The sequence below is a fragment of the Lepidochelys olivacea genome (genome assembly GCF_965140295.1).
Source record: "Lepidochelys olivacea isolate rLepOli2 genome assembly, chromosome: 1".
NCBI lineage: Eukaryota > Metazoa > Chordata > Testudines > Cheloniidae > Lepidochelys > Lepidochelys olivacea.
The window spans coordinates 46,415,910-46,439,097 of NC_140411.1; the positions used below are offsets into that span (position 1 = coordinate 46,415,910).

General features: G+C 45.3%; 1 protein-coding gene across 3 annotated transcripts in view; it reads right to left on the reverse strand.

Moving 5' to 3' along the window:
* USP12 (ubiquitin specific peptidase 12) overlaps positions 1-23,188 on the reverse strand; it is a 74,689-nt gene that overhangs the window by 16,842 nt on the left and 34,659 nt on the right. For all 3 annotated transcript variants that reach the window (XM_084628964.1, XM_084628963.1, XM_084628962.1), the window contains one exon: positions 22,798-23,027. In XM_084628964.1, the coding sequence (XP_084485090.1) occupies positions 22,798-23,027 (230 nt within the window). The remainder of the gene's footprint in view (positions 1-22,797; positions 23,028-23,188) is intronic.

Below are 23,188 nucleotides of genomic sequence, written 5' to 3' on the forward strand. Positions count from 1 at the left end.
AAGGAAAATTCCTTGGAACAGTAAAGCATTCCTTTAGCTAGTGTTTCTATGTCCAGATACATTTAAAAAAAGGAGAGAGTTTGTCATGGAAATATATTGCCAACAGGTCAACAATGGAGATACACAATTTCTTGAGGATTTGCTGGAATATCTCTGCCTTTAGTGACCACTCCCCTGGAAGAAACTTTATCAGATCAGCAAGTTCACTGTGCATTTAAGGTGACCCAGATTAAATACGGCTCTACTGAAAGCAGAACTGCAAAAGAGGCAGACTCCCTAAGCAGAGTGGGTTTTTTCATGTCATACTGCTGATTCAAGTATGCAACTATTGCTGTGTGTGCCTCACTTTATGAGGGTGTATTTTCCTTGAATTAACCTTCTGAACACCAAGAAATGCTAACCCAATTACATTAGGTGTTTTTGTGCTGTGCGGAGAAGGCATCCTTGTGTGCTCCCTATCCCAAGAAGCTCATGACCAATGCTATGTGTATTCTGGCTGGGACAAGAGGAGGGATAGTATCAGGCTGCCTTATCTCCTGCAGAATCAAGAAACCTTGAAGTATGTGGAGATGTAGATGAGAACCCTAATCCACACTGAAGCAAATGTGAATAATAGTGAAGCGACAAAGGAGTGTGAAGGGAATTATCTAACAGATGTATTCTTCCTTCAAACCCATAGGATCGGCCAAGGCATACTGGCCTAGATGTCCATGACTCTGAGGTGGTACACCTTCCATAAGGATAAGTTACTCACCATGTAGTAACTTCAGTTCAAGATGTGCTGTCCCTTTGTGTAGTGCACTTCTGGGTTGCACATGTGCTCCATACACCCAGGACTGGAGATTTTTCCTTAGCACTGTCTGCCTGATCCATATTCATGTGCCACCACTCTCCTTGCACTCTGCATTTAGGGGATAAAGGAGGCTGCCAGACCACCAGCAACTTTGTTCCTTCACTACCGTCAGTCCCCGGTAGGGGGAACCAGGCAGTGGGGAATGAGGGCAGGCAGTACACTAGACCATGGGTCTCAAACACGTATGCAGCCCACGGAGTTATTTCCTGCCGCCCGCCATAGCTCCTCTCACCCCCCACCCCTGCACCTCCGAGTGCACCACATCCCCAGTCCTCTGCCTACCTCCCCGCACTTCCTGCTGCCAAACAGTTGTTTGGCAGCTCTTGGGGCTTTCCGGGAGGGAGGGGGGAGGAGCAGGGATGAGGCATGCTCAGGAGAGAAGGTGGAGAAGAGGCGGGGCTGGGGTGGGGATTTGGAGAAGGGGCTGGAATTGGGGCAGGGAGGGCAGTGGAGTTGGGGTGGGGACTCTGGGGAAGGGGTTGGAAGAGGCTGGGCTGGGGTGGGGCGAGGTGAGGCTGGACGCAGAGCTGGGGGCTTTTGTATCTTTGTATGAAAAGGTGTCAGTGATGTGGCTCTTGGGCCAATGTCCTCATGTGGCCCTCATGGTGATTTGAGTTTGAGATCCCTGGACTATGACATTTGAAGTAATTTCATCCTTTGCAGGTGAAAGGTAAGAGCCCTACACACATCTAGTAAGTGCCATGCCACCTCTTCCCTGCTAGAAAGAGGTTTACTATTAAAAATGGTAGCTGGATACTTTAGTTCATGTGAAAATCTGACACCACCTTAGGAATGAATTTCAGATGTAGTCTTATGGATACCTTGGCCTAGTGGAGAACTCTATCAGGGAGGTGCGGAGGGGTGGGAGTAGAAGAGGGAAGGAGGTATAAGCCATGAGCACTCCCTAGCTCTTAGACTCTGACATGATAGTGACCAAAAATGCTACCTTCATGGAGATACGTAGTAGAGAGCAGGATTCCTGGGGCTTGAACAGTGACTTAGTAAGGGCTGATAAAACAAGGTTCAAGTCCCAGGCTGGTACACATTTTGCCACCGGAGGGAAGTCTAGAATTACACCTTTCAGGAAGTGGGCAATGACTGGGTGGGAAAATACAGAGTAAGTGTACATCTATGCTGCACACTCTTCACGGCGGCATGTAGAATACATACACTATACCTCCCTAGCATGGGTATAAACAGCAATGTAGATGGTACTGCACTACTTTGGCATATAAAGACAGCCCTGAACCCTTAAAGTATGCACACTTTTCAGCCTTTTACACGCTGAAACAGTGGCTCCCATGTTTACACTGCTATTTTTAGCAGTATAGTTTCCTGCTGCCTCCTCATTGATACAGCTTTTCCCCATCACAGAGAGCTGCCAAAGCTCGTCCCCACCACAGGGAAACACTCGGAAAGCAAGGAGGCAGTGGGGACACTGCTGGAAACTCTCCCTGCTACCTCTCCTTTGCTAGAGAGTCTTTCACTGACGCACGTAGCTATACACTACAGTGTGGATGCAGCCTGCCTTTACTTGTGCATGTAGCTACTCATATACAGCACGCTGTCACCAGTATAGCCTACGTGTCTACTAGTGGATGACAAGCACAGATGGCCTCCAGGTGTATCCTGAGAGACCCAAATGACAGCCCCGAAGATTTAAGTAGAAGAGGTAGTTCAGTACTCATTGATTCTTTGCTCAAAAGGAGGAAATTCCTTGTCTATTAAAACAACAAAATGCAAATCTTCTCCATTTTGATTTGTAACATTTCCCAGTATAGTCCCTTTCTACTGCTGCTCAGAATAGCTTGTACATCAGCTAAACAGGCCTTTTCTAACACTGACATCCAACCAAATACCATCCCCTCAGGTGAAGCATGGCTGATTTGGGTTGGTAAGTCCGTCCTTTGCCCTGGGTTAATACCCAGGGGGACGGCAGTGAGGAGGTCAGGAGGACAGTTGCAAAAGAATAGGGTACCAGAAATGATGGCCCCAACCTGATGCTATGAGGGTGACTTGCACCTTGTGCATTCTGATTTTCTTCAACACCTAAAATAATAAGGTAATTTGGAGGGGAACGCGTATTTCAGGGCTCCTGACCATTACATGAGAAAAACATCTCCCAGATCACCTGGCACTTGTTTACATGGGACATGAAGAGATCTGTGGATGCAAGATCCCACACCCATAGCACCTCCCACAAAGTTGGTTCATGCTGGTCCCATTCAAGTTCTGTGGAGAAATGTCTGCTTATAGAATCTATCAAAATGTTTTGGATTCCTGGCAGGTGGACAGCAGTCAGGATAATATACATGGGAATGCTATAGTTCCAAGGGCAACGGATCCACACAAAACTGAGGAGTGTGCTCCTCCTTGCTTGTTGATGCAATAGGCTGCCATCACATCCAATAACACCCAGATTAACTGGCCACAGATACGAGGGAGAATTGTTCGTAGGCTAGTCCAGCTGCTCTTAGCTCCAACACATTGATGTGAAGCACAGATTCCTGAGAAGACCATACAACTCAACCAACCTGTCCCTCCAAGCGTGTTCCCCAACCTAAAACGTGTGCATCTGTGGTTATAGTCTTTGCTGAAAGTGGGGAGTTGAACAGCACTACCACACATACTTTTCCTCTGTCCTCCCACCAACTACGGGAGGTTAAGACCCTTTTGGGAATCAGGACTAACAAGTCGAGACTGTGTTTGCCCAGAGTGTAAACAGTCCACAACCAGGCTTGCAGACATCAGAGATAAAGTTTTGCCAACAGGATAAGTACTTGTGTCCGTATGACCCAATAGCGCCAAGCAGGACCATGTGGATGCCCTGGGACTTGTCTAGCTTCACTGAACTAGTCAGATGATGGAGAGGAAGTGGTCGTGTAGTACGTATGCCCTGGTTGTAACAGCATCCAGCCTTGCTCTGATAAATTCTATCGATTGTGAGGTTTACAGGGTAGACATCTCCAGGTTAATTTTAAAACCCAACCTATCAGAGAACGTAGATGTTTGGTGGTTGCTTCTTGTGTTTCCTGGCAAGATTGTCCCTTTAGGAGCCAAATCATTTAAGTAAGGATAAACTGTCCCTCCTTCATTGATGAAAGTGAGCCGCTACTACTGACAGCACTTTGATCAACACTTCAGCACTGTCAAGAGTACAAAGACGAGAACGCTGTACCACTTTTGGCTGGCCACAAATCTCAGGAATTCCCTGGGTGCCCAATGAATGTCCATGTGAAAGTAGGCATCTTTGAAAATTAGGGCTGTAAAGAGATGGGATAATTGATGGCAGGGTCACCACTCTGAACTTTTGGTGGTGTATTAATTTGTTCAATTCCCTGAGAATGGGTTTCCATCCTCCTGCCTTTTGGGGGATAAGGAAGTACCCCAAGTAAAACCCCTTTCTCCTTGCTGTCGAAGGCACTAGTTCCAGTGCCCTCAAAAGCAACTCTACCTCTTACAGAAGCCTCCTCTCATGAAAAGTGTCCCAGAAAACAGATGGAGGTTGGGGAAGGAAGCAGACTGCTGGTGTATCCTAAGGAGATATCCTCTACTACCCAGCTTTCCATTGTGAATTCTGTCCAGACAGATAGGTAATGGGAAAGTTAGCCTTCAAAGGGAGGGGTAAAACCAGAGGGGATGTGTAGATATGGAGGGACAGTTGGTGTGTGCTTTTGAAGGTCCTGCCAAAACACCAATTTCCAATGGCCGTAGCTGTGAAGTAAAGGACAAGTGTCCCTGTGGTAGATGGTAAAATCATACTTGGCCATCAATGCTTGTCAATTTGACACACAAAACTGCAGGGAAACCAAGGATATGCCTTTTTCCGAAAGAGGTCAAGACTCTTTACTTCTTTCTTATGTGGCGTAGTCCTGGTTTGTCTCTGTCTGTTATGCTTGGCGGCCAATGACACTACCAACAAGTTGGGAGGAGGGAGAAAGAATAGGTACTCTGACCCTTTCACAGGTACAAAATGCCTGTTTTCAGCCCATAGGTATACTGGTGGGATCATGGTAAGCATCTGCCAAGTGTGCTACTAGTTTAGAGGGTCTTAATAGGGAGCACAACTCAGACTCATGCTATGCAAGATATCCAGCAGTTTGTGTGGTGCTTTCTGGACCTCTTCCATGGGGATTTGTAGCGACTCTGTCACCCTCTTAAGTAAGTCCTGGAAGGTCTTTATGTAATCAGGATGTGGTGGTGAAGCTGGAATCACCGCCTTGTCTGGGGAAGAGGAGGGTAAGGTCACTAGTATAGAATCCTCCCGCTCCTGGTACTCTTCTCTTCTTCCTTATGCTGCTATAATTGCATGTCTTCAGGAGGCTGACAAAGCTCTTCCTTTTCTCTCAGGACCCTGGATCTCCTTTATCCTCTTGTTAGACAAGAGACCTTACCGGGCAGCAGTTTCACAGATCTTCCAGGCCCCAATACTACCATTGTGGGATCTCATACCTCCTTGGTGCAGGGCCTTGGTACAGAACAAGGTACCAGAAGGCATAGTGGGGTACTCTTTCATATAAGAGTAGTGAGATACCTTGGAGACACCCAATGTTCTGTCTGGGCTCAGTCCTCTCAAAGGACCCCTCAAGACACAGTCCAGAGTGGGTGTCTGTCATAGTTCTCTTGTGGCTCTGAAGTTGTGAAGCTCAGATCCAGTGTGAGCACCCTGTTGTTAATAGTACCGTGTTTCAACAACTACTTTTACATGAGGATAGAGAGGAATACCATAGGGATACTGATACCAGCTGCCATTCTGGCATCACATGTTGGGGTCTGGAAAGGAGTGGAACATGTATTCCGAGAACACTGGAGTCGAGAAGTGAGCCAAAAATCTATGGAGTAGTTTCCATACCTCAAGCTAAAAGTAGATTTTTTTCAGTTAAACAATAAAAGGTTGTTTTAAGAGAAAGGATGGTCTTGTGGTTAAGGTAGTGGACTGAGTCTTTTGATACTTGGCTTCAGTTCTTGGCTCTGCCACTGAATTGCTGTGTGACTTGGGGCAAGTCACTTGATTTCTCTGTGCCTCACTTCCCCATCTGCAAAATACTTCTGTTCTCGAGCACCGTGGTGTGTGTTTGAACTGTTAGTTCTTTCGGGAGGAGCAGTCACTTATGTGTGTACAGTGTCTAGCACAGTAGCGCAAAAACTTGTACCTTCCACCAACAGAAATTGGTCCAATAAAAGATATTACCTCACCTCTCTTGTCTCTCTCAAAGTTCTATCATGCCAATGAGAAATTAACAGCTCAGCAAAGTCTAAAAATATTGTTTTCAGTTTTGTTCCCAAAATGCTGCCCAAATCAGACAAATTTAAAACAAATCTGCCCATCCCAATAACCAAAAGACAAACTCTTGAATACTACATTAAAATAAATAAATTTTGCTTTTGGCAAAGCTATCTTTTTACCAGAAAGAAGTCATGGGGGAAAAAATTAGTTCTAATACCCAGAAGTGAATTCAACATCTCTTATTACCCACATTATATAGTATATAACTGCTGAAAATCATGTGGTACATCCCAGTTAATTGAGCTGGAAGATGGACTTGTGGATCAATAACTTCCTTTAAAAGAAAGAAGGCAAAACACCCTAAAAAGTCAGGGATATGACTAGGATTACGCTACAACCCAGGGATCCCCCTCTGCTGCCCAAAAAGGCATTGTATGTTAGCATTATTCTCCAGCTATAATTAAGTTTTATCCAGAGCCCTAAAAACATGAGTCTCCCACCATACATTTTCTACCTCTACGCATTCCCTTCTACTTGCATAGTCCCCTATATATCTATGCATGCTACTTATTTGAGTGCCTAACAATCTAAGAAGAAAGTACTTACCTTGTGCAAGTAATGACAACTCTTTGAGATGTGTGTCCCCATGGGTGCTCCACTGTAGGTGTGCTTGCATCCCTGCACTGCTGATCATAGAACTTTGATAGTAGTGTCCGTTAAGCCCACACATGCACTGTTTGTCCTTGTGCCCCGCCACAAGACTAGCCACTGTAGGCAGGCTAACCCCCCTCAGTTCCTTCTCTACCAAAGTCACTGACAAGAACTCTGAGGTGGAGGGGAGGAGGGTAAGTTGTGGAGCACCTATAGGGACACACATCTCAAAGAACCACTGTTACTGCACAAGGTGAGTAACTTCTTCGAATAGTGTCCCTAAGCCCTGGTCTACACTAGGACTTTAGGTCGAATTTAGCAGCATTAAATCGATGTAAACCTGCACCCGTCCACACGATGAAGCCCTTTATTTCGACTTAAAGGGCTCTTAAAATCGATTTCCTTACTCCACCCCTGACAAGTGGATTACCACTTAAATCAGCCTTGCCAGCTCGAATTTGGGGTACTGTGGACACAATTCGACGGTATTGGCCTCCGGGAGCTATCCCAGAGTGCTCCATTGTGACCGCTCTGGACAGCACTCTCAACTCAGATACACTGGCCAGGTAGACAGGAAAAGAACCGCGAACTTTTGAATCTCACTTCCTGTTTGGCCTGCGTGGCAAGCTGCAGGTGACCATGCAGAGCTCATCAGCAGAGATGACCATGATGGAGTCCCAGAATCGCAAAAGAGCTCCAGCATGGACCGAACGGGAGGTATGGGATCCGATCGCTGTATGGGGAGAGGAAGCCGTGCTATCAGAACTCCGTTCCAGTTTTCGAAATGCCAAAACCTTTGTCAAAATCTCCCAGGGCATGAAGGACGGAGGCCATAACAGGGACCCGAAGCAGTGCCGCGTGAAACTGAAGGAGCTGAGGCAAGCCTACCAGAAAACCAGAGAGGCGAACGGCCGCTCTGGGTCAGAGCCCCAAACATGCCGCTTCTATGATGAGCTGCATGCCATTTTAGGGGGTTCAGCCACCACTACCCAGCCATGTTGTTTGACTCCTTCAATGGAGATGGAGGCAATACGGAAGCAGGTTTTGGGGACGAAGAAGATGATGATGAGGTTGTAGATAGCTCACAGCAAGCAAGCGGAGAAACCGGTTTTCCCGACAGCCAGGAACTGTTTCTCACCCTGGACCTGGAGCCAGTACCCCCCGAACCCACCCAAGGCTGCCTCCTGGACCCAGCAGGCGGAGAAGGGACCTCCGGTGAGTGTACCTTTTAAAATACTATACATCGTTTAAAAGCAAGCATGTGAAAGGATTACTTTGCCCTGGCATTCGCGGCTCTCCTGGATGTACTCCCAAAGCCTTTGCAAAAGGTTTCTGGGGAGGGCAGCCTTATTGCGTCCTTCATGGTAGGACACTTTACCACTCCAGGCCAGTAACACGTACTCGGGAATCATTGTACAACAAAGCATTGCAGTGTATGTTTGCTGGCGTTCAAACAACATCCGTTCTTTATCTCTCTGTGTTATCCTCAGGAGAGTGAGATATAATTCATGGTCACCTGGTTGAAATAGAGTGCTTTTCTTCAGGGGACACTCAGAGGAGCCCATTCCTGCTGGGCTGTTTGCCTGTGGCTAAACAGAAATGTACCCCGCTGTTAGCTACAGGGAGGGGGGAAGGTTGAGGGGGTAACCACGCGGTGGGGGGAGGCAAAATGCGACCTTGGAACGAAAGCACATGTGCTATGTATGTAATGTTAACAGCAAGGTTTACCCTGAAAGAGTGTACCCACTGTTTTATAAAATGTGTCTTTTTAAATACCGCTGTCCCTTTTTTTTTCTCCACCAGCTGCATGTGTTTCAATGATCACAGGATCTTCTCCTTCCCAAAGGCTAGTGAAGCTTAGAAAGAAAAAAAACGCACTCGAGATGAAATGTTCTCCGAGCTCATGCTGTCCTCCCACACTGACAGAGCACAGACGAATGCGTGGAGGCAAATAATGTCAGAGTGCAGGAAAGCACAAAATGACCGGGAGGAGAGGTGGTGGGCTGAAGAGAGTAAGTGGCGGGCTGAAGAGAGGGCTGAAGCTCAAATGTGGCGGTAGCGTGATGAGAGGAGGCAGGATTCAATGCTGAGGCTGCTGGAGGACAAAACCAGTATGCTCCAGTGTATGGTTGAGCTGCAGCAAAGGCAGCTGGAGCACAGACTGCCACTACAGCCCCTGTGTAACCAACCGCCCTCCTCCCCAAGTTCCATAGCCTCCACACCCAGATGCCCAAGAATGCGGTGGGGGGGCCACCGGCCAACCAGCCACTCTGCCACAGAGGATTGCCCATAAAAAAGAAGGCTGGCATTCAATAAATTTTAAAGTTGTAAACTTTTGAAGTGCTGTGTGGCGTTTTCCTTCCCTCCTCCACCACCCCTCCTGGGCTACCTTGGTAGTCATCCCCCTATTTGTGTAATGAATGAATAAAGAATGCATGAATGTGAAGCAACAATGACTTTATTGCCTCTGCAAGTGGTGATCGAAGGAAGGAGGGGAGGGTGGTTAGCTTACAGGGAAGTAGAGTGAACCAAGGGGCGGGGGGTTTCATCAAGGAGAAACAAACAGAACTTTCACACCGTAGCATGGCCAGTCATGAAACTGGTTTTCAAAGCTTCTCTGATGCGTACCACGCCCTCCTGTGCTCTTCTAACCGCCCTGGTGTCTGGCTGCACGTAACCAGCAGCCAGGCGATTTGCCTCAACCACCCACCCCGTCATAAACGTCTCTCCCTTACTCTCACAGATATTGTGGTGCACACAGCAAGCAGTAATAACAGTGGGAATATTGGTTTCGTTGAGGTCTAAGCGAGTCAGTAAACTGTGCCAGCGCGCCTTTAAACGTCCAAATGCACATTCTACCACCATTCTGCACTTGCTCAGCCTGTAGTTGAACAGCTCCTGACTACTGTCCAGGCTGCCTGTGTACGGCTTCATGAGCCATGGCATTAAGGGGTAGGCTGGGTCCCCAAGGATACATATAGGCATTTCAACATCCCCAACGGTTATTTTCTGGTCTGGGAATAAAGTCCCTTCCTGCAGCTTTTGAAACAGACCAGAGTTCCTGAAGATGCGAGCGTCATGTACCTTTCCCGGCCATCCCACGTTGATGTTGGTGAAACGTCCCTTGTGATCCACCAGAGCTTGCAGCACTATTGAAAAGTACCCCTTGCGGTTTATGTACTTGGCAGCTTGGTGCTCCGGTGCCAAGATAGGGATATGGGTTCCGTCTATGGCCCCATCACAGTTAGAGAATCCCATTGCAGCAAAGCCATCCACTATGACCTGCACATTTCCCAGGGTCACTACCCTTGATATCAGCAGATCTTTGATTGCGTGGGCTACTTGCATCACAGCAGCCCCAACAGCAGATTTGCCCACTCCAAATTGATTCCCGACTGACCGGTAGCTGTCTGGCGTTGCAAGCTTCCACAGGGCTATCGCCACTCACTTCTCAACTGTGAGGGCTGCTCTCATCTTGGTATTCATGCGCTTCAGGGCAGGGGAAAGCAAGTCACAAAGTTCCATGAAAGTGCCCTTACGCATGCGAAAGTTTTGCAGCCACTGGGAATCGTCCCAGATCTGCAACACTATGCGGTCCCACCAGTCTGTGCTTGTTTCCCAAGCCCAGAATCGGCGTTCCACAGCATGAACCTGCCCCATTAGCACCATGATGCATGCATTGGCAGGGCCCATGCTTTCAGAGAAATCTGTGTCCATGTCCTGATCACTCACGTGACCGCGCTGACGTCGCCTCCTCGCCCGGTATCGCTTTGCCAGGTTCTCGTGCTGCATATACTGCTGGATAATGCGTGTGGTGTTTAATGTGCTCCTAATTGCCAAAGTGAGCTGAGCGGCCTCCATGCTTGCCTTGGTATCGCGTCCGCACAGAAAAAAGGCGCGGAACTATTGTCTGCCGTTGGTCTGACGGAGGGAGGGGCGACTGACGACACGGCCTACAGGGTTGGCTTCAGGGAGCTAAAATCAACAAAGGGGGTGGCTTTACATCAAAGAGTATTTCAGGCAGGACTTCACGGAGGGTTCCAATAAGAAATGGTGCACCTAAGTTATTGTTCTTATTGGAACAAGGAGGTTAGCCTGGCCTCTGATTGATATATGGCTAGATTTACCTCGCTGCACCTTCTCTGTGAGTGACTGCAGTGTGACCTAGAGGAATGAGTCCCCTAGACAGGGGAGGGGGGGAAGCAAATGAGTACAAAACAAATCTGGTCTATTTCTTGTTTTGATCCACTCCATCTATCTTTTACATCTTTGGCTGGCAGCAGACGGTGCAGAAGGACTGCATGCCATCCACATCTCATGGCTGCTCGGCAGAAGATGGTACAGTACGACTGCTACCCATCCTCATCTCTTGCCTGCCCGGCAGAAGATGGTACAATACGACTGCTAGCAATCCGTATCGCCTGCCTGCTCACCATAAGACGGTTAAATAGGACTGACTGCAGGACTAAAGAGATTGACCTGGTCAAGTCACTCCAAATTTAGTCCCTGCGCCCATGTCTGCCCAGGCGCTCCCAGCCGACGTGGCCAGGAGCACCTCGGACACGACAAGGACGGCTACCAGTCGTACTGCACCGTCTGCTGCCAGAAGGCAATGGGTTGCTGCTACTGTGTAGCAATGCCGTACCGCATCTGCCAGCACCCAGGAGACATACGGTGACGGTTACCTGAGCGGGCTCCATGCTTGCCGTGGTATGGCGTCCGCACAGGTAACTCAGGAAAAAAGGCGCGAAACGATTGTTTGCCCTTGTTTTCACGGAGGGACGGAGGGCCTGACGATATGTACCCAAAACCAACCGCGACAATGTTTTAGCCCCATCGGGCATTGGGATCTCAAACCAGAATTCCAATGGGCAGCGGAGACTGCGGGAACTGTGGGATAGCTATCCACAGTGCAACGCTCTGGAAGTCGACTCTAGCCTCGGTACTGTGGAAGCACTCCGCCGAGTTAATGCACTTAGAGCATTTTCTGTGGGGACACACACACTCGAATATATAAAACTGATTTCTAAAAAACCGACTTCTATAAATTCAACCTTATTCCGTAGTGTAGACATACCCTAAGGGTGCTCCTCTGTAGGCCACTCATGAGCAGTATCCCTGCTGGAGGGCTGGGGCTTTGGAGTTGGGTCAGTTACAGATCTCACAACTGTGGAGCTGAAAATGGAATTGGATGGGGAGTCCCCAGTGATTGCAAAATGTTCTGCGAAGGCGTGGACTGACGCCCAAGTCACCGGTCTACAGATCACTGAGATAAGGACATTGTTGAAGAAGGCAACAGAAGAGGAGATTGATCTTGTGGAGCATGTACCAACAGTTTGGAGGTGTCATATTGTGAACTTGGTAACACTGTTTAATGCAGTTTGAGACCCACTTGGAGAGTCTCTGGGCTGATATTGCCGAGCCCTTTGAACTTTCCACAATGGAGAAGAAAAACATAGGGACTTCTTAAAAAGTAGACGGTAGAAGGCTAGGCTCTCCTGACATCTCGAGTGTGTAATATACCCTCTCTGTTGTCTTGGTGAGGCTTGGGTAGAAGATTGGAAAGTGAATCAATTAGTTCATGTGAAACTGGGAGATTACCTTAGGAATGAAGTTTTGATGTAGTCCGAGAGTAACCTGGTCCCGAAAGAATACCGTGTAGGGATAACGTGTCATTAGGGCCACTATTTCCCCTATTCTCGAAGCAGAGGCGATTGCTATCAGGAAGGCTGTTTTCACTGATAGGTATGTACAGTAACTCCTCGCTTAAAGTTGTAGTTATGTTCCTGAAAAATGCAACTTTAAGCAAAACTATGTTAAGCGAACCCAATTTCCCCATAAGAATCAATGTAAATGGGGGGGTTAGGTTCCAGGGAAACATTTTATATATATATATATATATAACACACACACACACACACACAGTATAAGTTTTAAATAAACAATTTAATACTGGAACACAGCGATGATGATTGTGAAGCTTGGCTGAGGTGGTTAAGTCAGAGGGTGGGATGCCTTACTGCTAAATGATGAACTAGCACTTGGCTGAGTCCTCAAGGGTTAACTCATTTTTGTTCATGTAGCCTCACACTCTACAAGGCAGCACAAACGGAGGAAGGGGAGACAACATAGCAGACAGAGACACACACCCTGTGTGTGAGAGAAAGATGTGCATTGCTCCTTTCAGTACACTGACCCCACTCTAAGTACATTGCCTTTTTAAGTTAATCAGCAAGCTGAGATGGCAGCTGCTGCCAGGAAGCTCCCTCTGTCCTGAGCCCTGTCATGTGTCCCCTCTGCTCTATGGAAGATGGGGTAAGCGGGACACCCTGACATTAGCCTCCCTCTTCTGCCCAACCCCTGCACAGCAAAAAGGAGGCTCTGGGGAGCAGCTTCAAGGCAGAGCGCAGGAGCAGCACATAGCAGTGGGGGGAGGGACAGCTGAACTGCCGGCAGTTGATAGCCTGCTGGGCAGCTGCCGCACAGGGAACTTAGTGGAACGGGGAGCTGTTAGGGGGGCTGCCTGTCCACCTGGGTTCCAAGACCCCACCAGCTAGCTGCAATGGGCTGCTCTTCCTGCAATCAGTGGACAAAGCAGGCGACTGCCAAATGACGTTATAAGGGAGACCTGCACAACTTTAAACGAGCATGTTCCCTAATTAATCAGCAACGTAACAATGAAACAACATTAACCAGGATGACTTTAAGTGAGGAGTTACTTTAAGTGAACAGCTAGCCATGGGTCTGAAGGGAGACCTGGTCAGTCCTTTCAGTACCAGGTTTAGGTCCCGTGAAGGGGTTGGGAGTCAGGGCTCTGAGGAGGCAATCATCCAGAGAGGGGTAAATCATGATCCCTTGGGAGACTTAAGTGGACAGCCACTACTGAGAGAACCTTGGAGAATATTGTCGGGGCAGATGATAGTCTGAAAGGGAGTAACGTGTATTGGTAGTGGTCTTGTCCCATGAGCACGCACGGGGAAAAAGTGGTGGGTGCTGAACACCCACCGGCAACTTCTTATCAGCTCCCCTCTTCCACCGCAGCGCCTCCCGTGCACTGCGATCAGCTGTATCGCGGCATGTGGGAGGCTTTGGGGGAGGAGCGAGGGTGCAGCATGCTCAAGGAAGGGAGCGGAACAGGGTGGGAAGAGGCGGGTGGGGGCGGGCATTTGGGAGAACGGGTGGAGTGGGGGCTGGATCTGGGGCAGAGCCAGGGATCGAGCACCCCATAGCACATTGCAACATTGGTGCCTGTGTCTTGTCCTAGGATGAATCTGATAAATCATCTATGAGAGGGTAGGATTGAGATACGAAAGTAGGAATCCTGAAGGTCAAGAGTCAAAAAAAAGTCTCCCTGTTTCAATGCTGGAATGATCATTGCTAGAGAGTGACCATCATGAATTTGAGCTTTGACAAACTTGTTGAGAGCTCTGACGTCTAGTACGGGTCTCCAACCACCCTTCCTGATGGGTATTAGGAAATAGTGAGAGTAGAACCCTTTGCATCGTAGATGGTGAAGTACTGGTTCTATGGCTCCTAACTGGAGGAGATGATCTACCTCTTGTCGTTGTAAACTCTTGTGAGAAGGATCCCTAAAGAGGCATGGGGAAGGCTGTTGTGGAGGGGTCAGGGAGGTAAAATGAATAGAGTACCCATTGCAAATGATCTCTAAGACCCATTGATCCAAATGTTATGCATTCCCAGGTGCTGCAGAACATTGCTAGCCAGTGGCCAAATGTCTAGTGGCCAAAATGGTCACCTGTAGCAGTTGGGGGGAGTGGTCTATCGAAGCCTCAACCAACACCTCAAAATTGGTGCTTGAAATTGACAGCTGGAATGAGGAAGACTGTGGGCCAGATGGTTTACACCTTGAGAACTTATTTTTCCTTTCTCTGTGGCTCATAGTAGTACTGAGCTGGGTATTGGGAGGTGTGGTTTGCGCTGAGGCTGCGGACTAAATTTCCTCTTTTGTCCTGGCGTGTAGATGTCCAACGAACAAAGAGTTGCCCTAGAATCCTTCAGGGTGTGAAGAGAGGCATCCATCAAAAGGAAAGATCTTCAAAGGTCGACTGTACCTCCTTCGGAAAAGCTGACAGATGTAACCATGATGGACATCACATAACCGTGGAGATGGACCTTATGCTGTGTCAGGGGCAGACTGTAATGTTGTCTTGGCCACTAACTGTCTCTCTTGGATAATGGCTTTAAATTGGTCACAGTGAGACTCAGGCAACTGTTAAATAAAATTGTTGTTCTGAATAGTTTACATAGTCGTAACTTGCCATCAGGGCTTGGTAACTGGCAATTCAAAACTGAAGCATGGCCAAGGAGTATGCTTTCCTCCCAAAAAGGGACTGGAAGCGTTTGGACCTATTGTAGGGAATAGACCTCATCTGGTGTTGCTGGCCACGGGAATTAACTGCATCCACCATGGTGGAGATGGGTGGAGGGTGGGAAAAGAGGAATTCAGTCTCTCTCACTAGGACATAATATTTTTTGTCCACCTACTTGCAGGTAGGTGTCACTGATACTGGGGTCTGCCAAATGGTTTTTGTGGGGTCCAGAACAGTCTCACTAATCAATTTTTGAGGATGAATGGAATAGGTCAGAATCGATGATGGGTGTCCTTGACTTCTTCTAGTGGTATTTGGAGAGTATCTGTCACTCTCTTTGCTAGGTCCTGGAAGAGGTGAAAATCATCAGCCGGAGATGGTGGGGGAGGCATGACAGCCTCATCCGGGGAGGAGAAGGATATGGTCCTTGTCAGGGTTCGTTCCCCACTCTGCACTCTGGGGTACAGATGTGGGGACCTGCATGAAAGACCCTCTAAGCTTATTTTTACCAGCTTAGGTTAAAAACTTTCCCAAGGCAGAAATTCCTCCTTGTCCTTGAACAGTATCCTGCCACCACCAAGTGATTTAGACAAAGAACCAGGAAAAGGACCACTTGGAGTCCTATTCCTCCAAAATATTCCCCAAAGCCCTACACCTCCTTTCCCAGGGAAGGCTTGAGAATAATCACCTCTACCAATTGGTGAGGATAACAGACCCAAACTCTTGGATCTTAAGAACAATGAAAAAATCAATCAGGTTCTTAAAAGAAGAATTTTATTTAAAGAAAAGGTAACAGAATCACCTCTGTAAAATCAGGATGGTAAATACTTTACAAGGTAAACAGATTCAAAACACAGAGGATTCCCCTCTAGGCAAAACTTTAAAGTTACAAAAAAACGGGATAAACCTCCCTCTCGCAAAGGGAAAATTCACAAGTGGAAAACAAAAGGTAATCTAACGCGCCTTGCCTTATTTACTTACTCTTTTTGTAATATCAGAGACTTGTACAGGATGGTTTATAGGAGAAGGAGTTTTTTGACCTGATGCTTCTCTGCTTTCCCCAGAGAACACACCAACAAAATCTTTGCTCCCTCCCCACCCCCGCCGATTTGGAAGTATCTTCTTTCCCCACTGGTCCTTTTGGTCAGCTGCCAAGCAGGTTATTTGAGCTTCTTAATTCCTTACAGGTAAGGAGGAATTCTAGGCTACCCTTAGCTGTTTGGTTATGACAGTCCTCAAGGTCACCTCTTCCTCAACACCGCCCTATGGTTCCTTCCTGATTCCTTCTGGAAGTTATGAAGCTCTGGACGCCGCAGTGGAAGGGGTGCATCTCAAGGATTCTTGGGTGGGGCTTAAAGCCTGAGAAGCATGGTGGTGATAAGCAGTACAAGGGTCTCAGTATGGCCGTAGTGATTGTGGTGGTGCCCATGGTTGGCCATACCATGATGGTGGTGGTGGGCCAGCTGAGGGTACGCTCAGTGGCCCGGTTGATATCGGGCACCATACGGAGCTTGAGATGAGTACTGTGATACCGCCTCCTCTGGTTCGCTATCCAAGTCTGCACTAGAGAGTGGGGGAGCATGATAGGGCAGCAAGGAAAACTCCCATGCCAAATGAAGACTCGGTATGGAAATCCTGGTACCAACAAGAGGAGACTCTGCAATGTCTGATACACGGAGGTCCCTTGAGTGCCAGAATGCTGGCAGTACTGACCAACTCGGTGCCACTGTCAGTACCAGGGAGGACGGAGATCTTGCCCGCACCTATCGTTCTGGTGTGGGATGGGGTGTCGATGATGGTACCGATGGAGAACTGCACACCAGCAGTGCCTTCTTAGTGGAGTGCTTACTCCTGTCCTTGTCCCTCAGTGCTGTTGACTTGGTGCCTGAGCCCATTGAATCCATAGGCTTGCTCACAGTACCTACCGCTGTTGAAATCTGTGAGCAGTGGGTACCGGGCTGGGATTGTCTTGGTGCTGATGGTACCAAGGATACTGAGCATGTCAGAGATTGTTTGCAGCTATCTCAGGGCTCACTGTGGGGACTTCCTGCTCTCTTTTTTGATGATTTATGAGAGGGGTCAACGCCTGGTTTCTTCAATCTACAGTCTTTAGATGTTGAAGATTGTGGGGAAGACTCATGACTGCCAGGTGACTTGTTGCATGGGTCCAGAGAAGGCTGGAGGACCGCCTCCATTAAAATGATCATCTGTCTCAGCTCCCTATCCTTGCGAGACCTGGGCCTGAGTTGCTAGTACAGACCACACTTTCATTGAATGTGACCTTCCCCCAAGGCAGCATATGCTCTGAGAGTGTTTGGAAAGAGGTTATCCCTGTTGCATACAAGAAAGGCACTTCTTGAATTCCTGTGAACTGGGCATACCCTGTTAGGGGAAGGGTCCCCAAAGAAAAAAGATGGGAATTTTTTATTTTTTTTTCAGGCAGAAAAGATAAGATAAAAAGGAAAGAACTACAACTACATACTAGGAGATCAACTAACTACAGAAATGCAGAACAAAAGGAATGGTCGTAATGCACTGTGAATAGCTCAGTCTCCAGCCAGGGACAATTGAGAAGGAACTGAAGGCAGTTAGCCTGTGTGCTGGCTAGCCTCTTGGCGGGGCACGAGGACAGACAGCACGTGGGTGGGCCTACCGGACACTGCTACCAAAGCTCTTCAGCAGGGAGCATGGTACCTACAGTGGAGCACCCATAGGGACACTACTCAAAGAAGAATATTTTTATCCTCACAACACCCTTGTGACATAAGAAAATATTTTTATACTTTTATTTTAGAGATGGGAAATTGAGGAATGGAAACACTAAGTGACTTGCCCAATGTCATACAGAAAGTCTGTGATGCAGCAGGGATTTGAATTTCGTCCTCCCCAATCCCAGCCTAGCACACTAATAACTGGACCATACTTCTTCTCATTCTGCCCTCATCACCATAGCGTCCAAGTACTTTAAAAACATTAATTAATTTATTCTTATAATACTCCTTCTGAGGAAGAAAAGTATTATCCCCATTTTACAGAAGTGGAACCAAGGCACAGAAGAGATAAAGGACTTGCCAAAGTCACACTGGGAATTTGTGGAAGATCCAGGAATTCAAACCTGAACTCTGGAACATTAGCCTAATGTCTTAATCACAAGACCATTCTTCTTCCTTTTCCTGAAATTTTCCCCACATCTTTTAACTATTTCAAGTTATAATCAGAAAACTTTATACTATCTTCACTCAACCATATTCACTGAATTGAGACTATTTGCGGGTTTGCCATCACCCTTCCCTTATATCTTAGGGGAAATTCTGTATGATCCAAGAATCAATTAATATTACTTTTATTTTCAAAGAGCAGCAAATTCGTAACATGAGCACATACTACCAACATCCCCACCTTCCAAGCCAAAATCCTGATAAAATCTCTATTGAAGGAAATATACAGATAATGGTTCTGTTACAGCGTAGCTGGTCCCAGAAAACTAATCTTTGCTTAAGAGCAGCCATTTTACGTCCTCACAATCACCTTCCATTTGTACTACACAAAAGCCAAAAAACAACTCAACATCTTCCTGAATAGACACACTCTGGCCCACGACCAAAGTGTGTGTCTAGGACAGCGGTTTTCAAACTGTGGGTTGGGACTAGTAGACACTCAGCTTAATGAAGTCAGGCACATAACAACAGGTACCAAGTAGGGATGTCAATTAATTGCAGTTAACTCACGCAATTAACTCACAAAAAATTAATCGCAACTAATTGCAGTTTTAATTGCACTGTTAAATAGAATACCAATTGAAATTAATTAAATATTTTGGATGTTTTTCTACCTTTTCATATAGATTGTAGTCTGTGTTGTAATTGAAATCAAAGTGTATATTATTTTTATTATACATATTTTCACTATAAAAATGATAAACCTCATACAAGTACTGTAGTGCAATCTCTTTGTTGTGAAAGTGCAATTTACAAATGTAGATTTTTTTTTGTTATATAACTGCACTCAAAAACAAAACCATGTAAAACTTCAGAGCCTACAAGACCACTCAGTCCTACTTCCTGTGCAGCCAATCACTAAGACAAACGAGTTTGTTTACATTTACAGGAGATAATGCTGTCCTCTGTCTTATTTACAATGTCACCATAAAATGAGAACAGGCAATTTGCACGGCACTTTTGTTGCTGGCATTGCAACGTCTTTACATCTCAGATATGCTAAATATTCATATGCCCCTTCATGCTTCGGCCACCATTCCAGAGGACATGCTTCCATGCTGATGACGCTTGTTAAAAAAATAATGCGTTAATTAAATTTGTGACTGAACTCCTCAGGGGAGAATTGTATGACTTTTGCTCTATTTTACCCACGTTCTGCCATATATTTCATGTTATAGCAGTCTCAGATGATGACCCAGCACATGTTATTCATTTTAAGAACACTTTCACTGCAGATATAACAAAACGCAAAGAAGGTACCAATGTGAGATTTCTAAAGATTTAAGAATCTGAAGTGCCTTCCAAAATCTGAGAGGGATGAGGTGTGGAGCATGCTTTCAAAAGTCTTAAAAGAACAACACTCCGACGTGGAAACTACAGAACCCGAACCACCAAAAAAGAAAATTAACCTTTTGCTGGTGGCATCTGACGCAGATAATGAAAATGAACATGCATCAGTCCTCACTGCTTTGCATTGTTATCAAGCAGAACCCGTCCTCAGCAAGAAGACATGTGTCTTCTGGAATGGTGGCTGAAGCATGAAGGGACATATGAATCTTTAGCGCATCTGGCACATAAATATGTTGTGACGCCGGCTACAACAGTGCCATGAGAATGCCTGTTCTCACTTTCAGGTGACATTGTAAACAAGAAGCGGGCAACATTATCTCCTGCAAATGTAAACAAACTTGTTTGAGCTATTGGCTGAATCAGAAGTAGGACTGAGTGGACTTGCAGGTTCTAAAATTTTACATTGTTTTATTTTCGAATGCATTATTTTGTACATAATTCTACATTTTTAAGTTCAACTTTCATGATTAAGAGATTACACTATAATACTTGTATTAGGTGAATTGAAAAATACTATTTCTTTTGTTTTTTTACAGGGCAAATACTTGTAATAAAAAATAATTATTAAGTGAGCACTGTACACTTTGTATTCTGTGTTGTAATTAAAATCAATATATTTGAAAATGTAGAAAACATCCAAAAATATTTAAATAAATGGTAGTCTATTATTACTTAATTGCACGATTAATTCTTTTAATTGCTTGACAGCCCTAGTACCAAAAGAATGATTAACCTGGCCTGGCTGCTGGTCCTGTGCAACAGCGTCACCTTGCAGAATCTGCTCCTTAAGGAGCAAAACAGGCCACATCTATCCCTGCTTACAGATTAGTTTAATCCATTGAGCCATCATCTCAGCTCAGTTTCCCTAAGGAACCTTGATATCACCTCCAGGTGGCACTGTAGCTGGCAAGAGCAAGCTTCCAACATTGACAGTGCCTATCTTGTGACAGATCCAACAGTCCAGCCCCTAGTTTTGACATTCCATGCCATTTTTGGGTAAAGCTCAAACACTTATAGAATGATCAGATGTGCTGACCATGACTATAAGTGGCCTGACCTTAAGAGCCTCTCCATGCCAACTGGCAGAGACCCACTATTTTGTAACTCCTATCAGACCTGACAAACTCACTCCACCTAACATATTGCTATCATTTATCTGTAAAGAGTACTATGTGAAGTATCAAATGAAAGCTGAAAACTGGTGACACATCTGTCATTAATATCATTGCATGATGTATGTACACATGGCGTGTAAAGAGTTGTACGTGTGCCAGAAATATGTTCCTAAAATGTGTTTTGAGGGCAGAGTTGATAAACAAATTTCTCTTAGACAAAGGAATGTTGATTTACCTATTTACATGTGTGTCTAATGTAAATTGAATGTGGTGATGCCAGAGACATTGGGCAGTTCCTTTACATCAGAGGTTAACGTCTGTTATCAGGAGGATAAGTCGTCAGCACACCAGAAGATACATCACAGGTCATCCTGACTCTTGAGACAATGAACTTTGGGAAATGTAAGGAGAAGCAAAAGGGCATTTTGTTTTCATCACTGGGGGAGGAGAGGAGGAAAGAAGTCAGTGTTCTTTACATTCTATGAACGGTGGATCCCCAACTACATAGGGTTGGTGATGTTAAAACTGGCTGTAGGTGAGAAAACTGCCTTGGACAAGGATTGTAAGCTGTTAAGTTTTAGTCACTAGAAAGCGTGATTATATTATGGTTTATTTGTAACCATTTTCTGTTATCTCTGCTTAGAATCACTTTAATCTGTTTTTTACTAATAAAACTTACTCTTGTTTTACTATAAATTCATCTCAGTGCTGTTAAGTGAGGTGTGGATCCTCAGCTAAGCCAACAGGCTGGTATATATTCCTTCTCTTTAGAAACACGGGCATCCAGTGGCTGGATGCTGCACAGAGATGCTTCTGGACAGTTAGGGAACTAAAGTACATCAAGGGTTAACCTGCAGAGAAAAGTTAGGACTGATAGAGTGAGAAGGAGTTTGTTTGGCTGGCTAACAGACTGGGGTGGCAGAGAGCACCAAAAATGTGTACACAGAGTGTAGTACCAAAAATGTATCTTTTGCTAAAGCAGAAGGGTGACAGTGAGTTACAGTTCCGGATGCCCTAAAAAAAGTGTCAAAATGGAGCCTTTGTAACTCCCCCATGTTGTTGCTGTGGCCAGTTAGAAGATGTAGGCCACATATTAGTAGGCTGCATGCATCAGCAAGGGCTGCCCGGTTCCATCATGGTCTGGCATAATGCCCTCCCATCAACTATTGAATGGTTAAGACATTTAAATTAATGCACCTGACTTGATCATCTATCCAGATGCAATGTTTAAGTTATATATTTTACAGTCATCATCCTAATATCTTATTTTAAGTAGGGACTTATTTTAGACTTGAGCTGATCCTCTAGACCAGAGCTGGAATAGTATCCTGTGGAGAAACAGCACTTGATAGTATCCTGTGGAGAAACATCTCTCTATATTCAAGACTTGGCTATCTAAATAAATGAGGAAAAATGGGCCAATTCTGACAATGGAATTCTGCTATACTGATTTTAGCACTGTTAAGCAAATTTGGCCAATTAAAAACTGATCAAGCTCACCTGGGAAGATATACTTAATTATAGAACATAAATGTGCATGTTGAATGATAGCAATGTTTTAAATCTAAATCTGAAATAGGTTAGATTTAATAGTTTACTATTAGAAGAAAAGGATTAACAACGAAAACAAAAAAGGTGGATTTACATATAACTATCTATAGTCAAGCCCTTCTAAACTTTTAATCCTTGTTTTTAAAACATTATCTAAATTCTCTAGCTGATTATGGAGGGCACAATTCAAAAATCCAAATGCAGATTTTTCATGCAACAGTTTGCTCAGTACTCTCACTGACCAAGAACTCATTCAGTGATTGCTCATTTAAAAAAAAAATTTCATCACTCACTAATATTTAGTGGAACATACAGATAGTCACATTTAAAGCTTACAGAAATAAACCAATTAGTCTAATACACTTACCATCTGCATGAATCTTGAAACTAACAGAGTAAAAAAAATTAAAATAATTTGAACTGCATATTTAAATTACAAAGAAAAATGGATTCCTGAAAGTATTAAATAAGAATTTCTTCTATAAAACAAATACAAACTTACAGTTTCACAAGTAAGACATCTGGTTTCATTAGTTAATGTTCCCTGAAAGATCTCATGAACCCAGGTCGGGTCTGGGGTGCTGTTATTGTTTTCGTTGTCAATACTGCCATTAGGTAGACGGCCATTTTGTTTTTCCTGTTTTCTCTCTTCTTGTAAAATATCAGCAATTGTGTTTAAAAGATAGTTTAAGAACTCATGCGCATCCTGCTGCATGTAGTTGTCAAAGAGCTCTAAAACATGAAGATAAAATAAAATAACCAACTAATTAAAATTTAGAATAAAAAGTCCAATGAATGTAAAACTTTCAAAATATAAGTCAAAAATATGGCATCAGCAGAACTTATTTCATAGACATATGCAATCAATTTTAACCTTAAAAAAAAAACAGTGA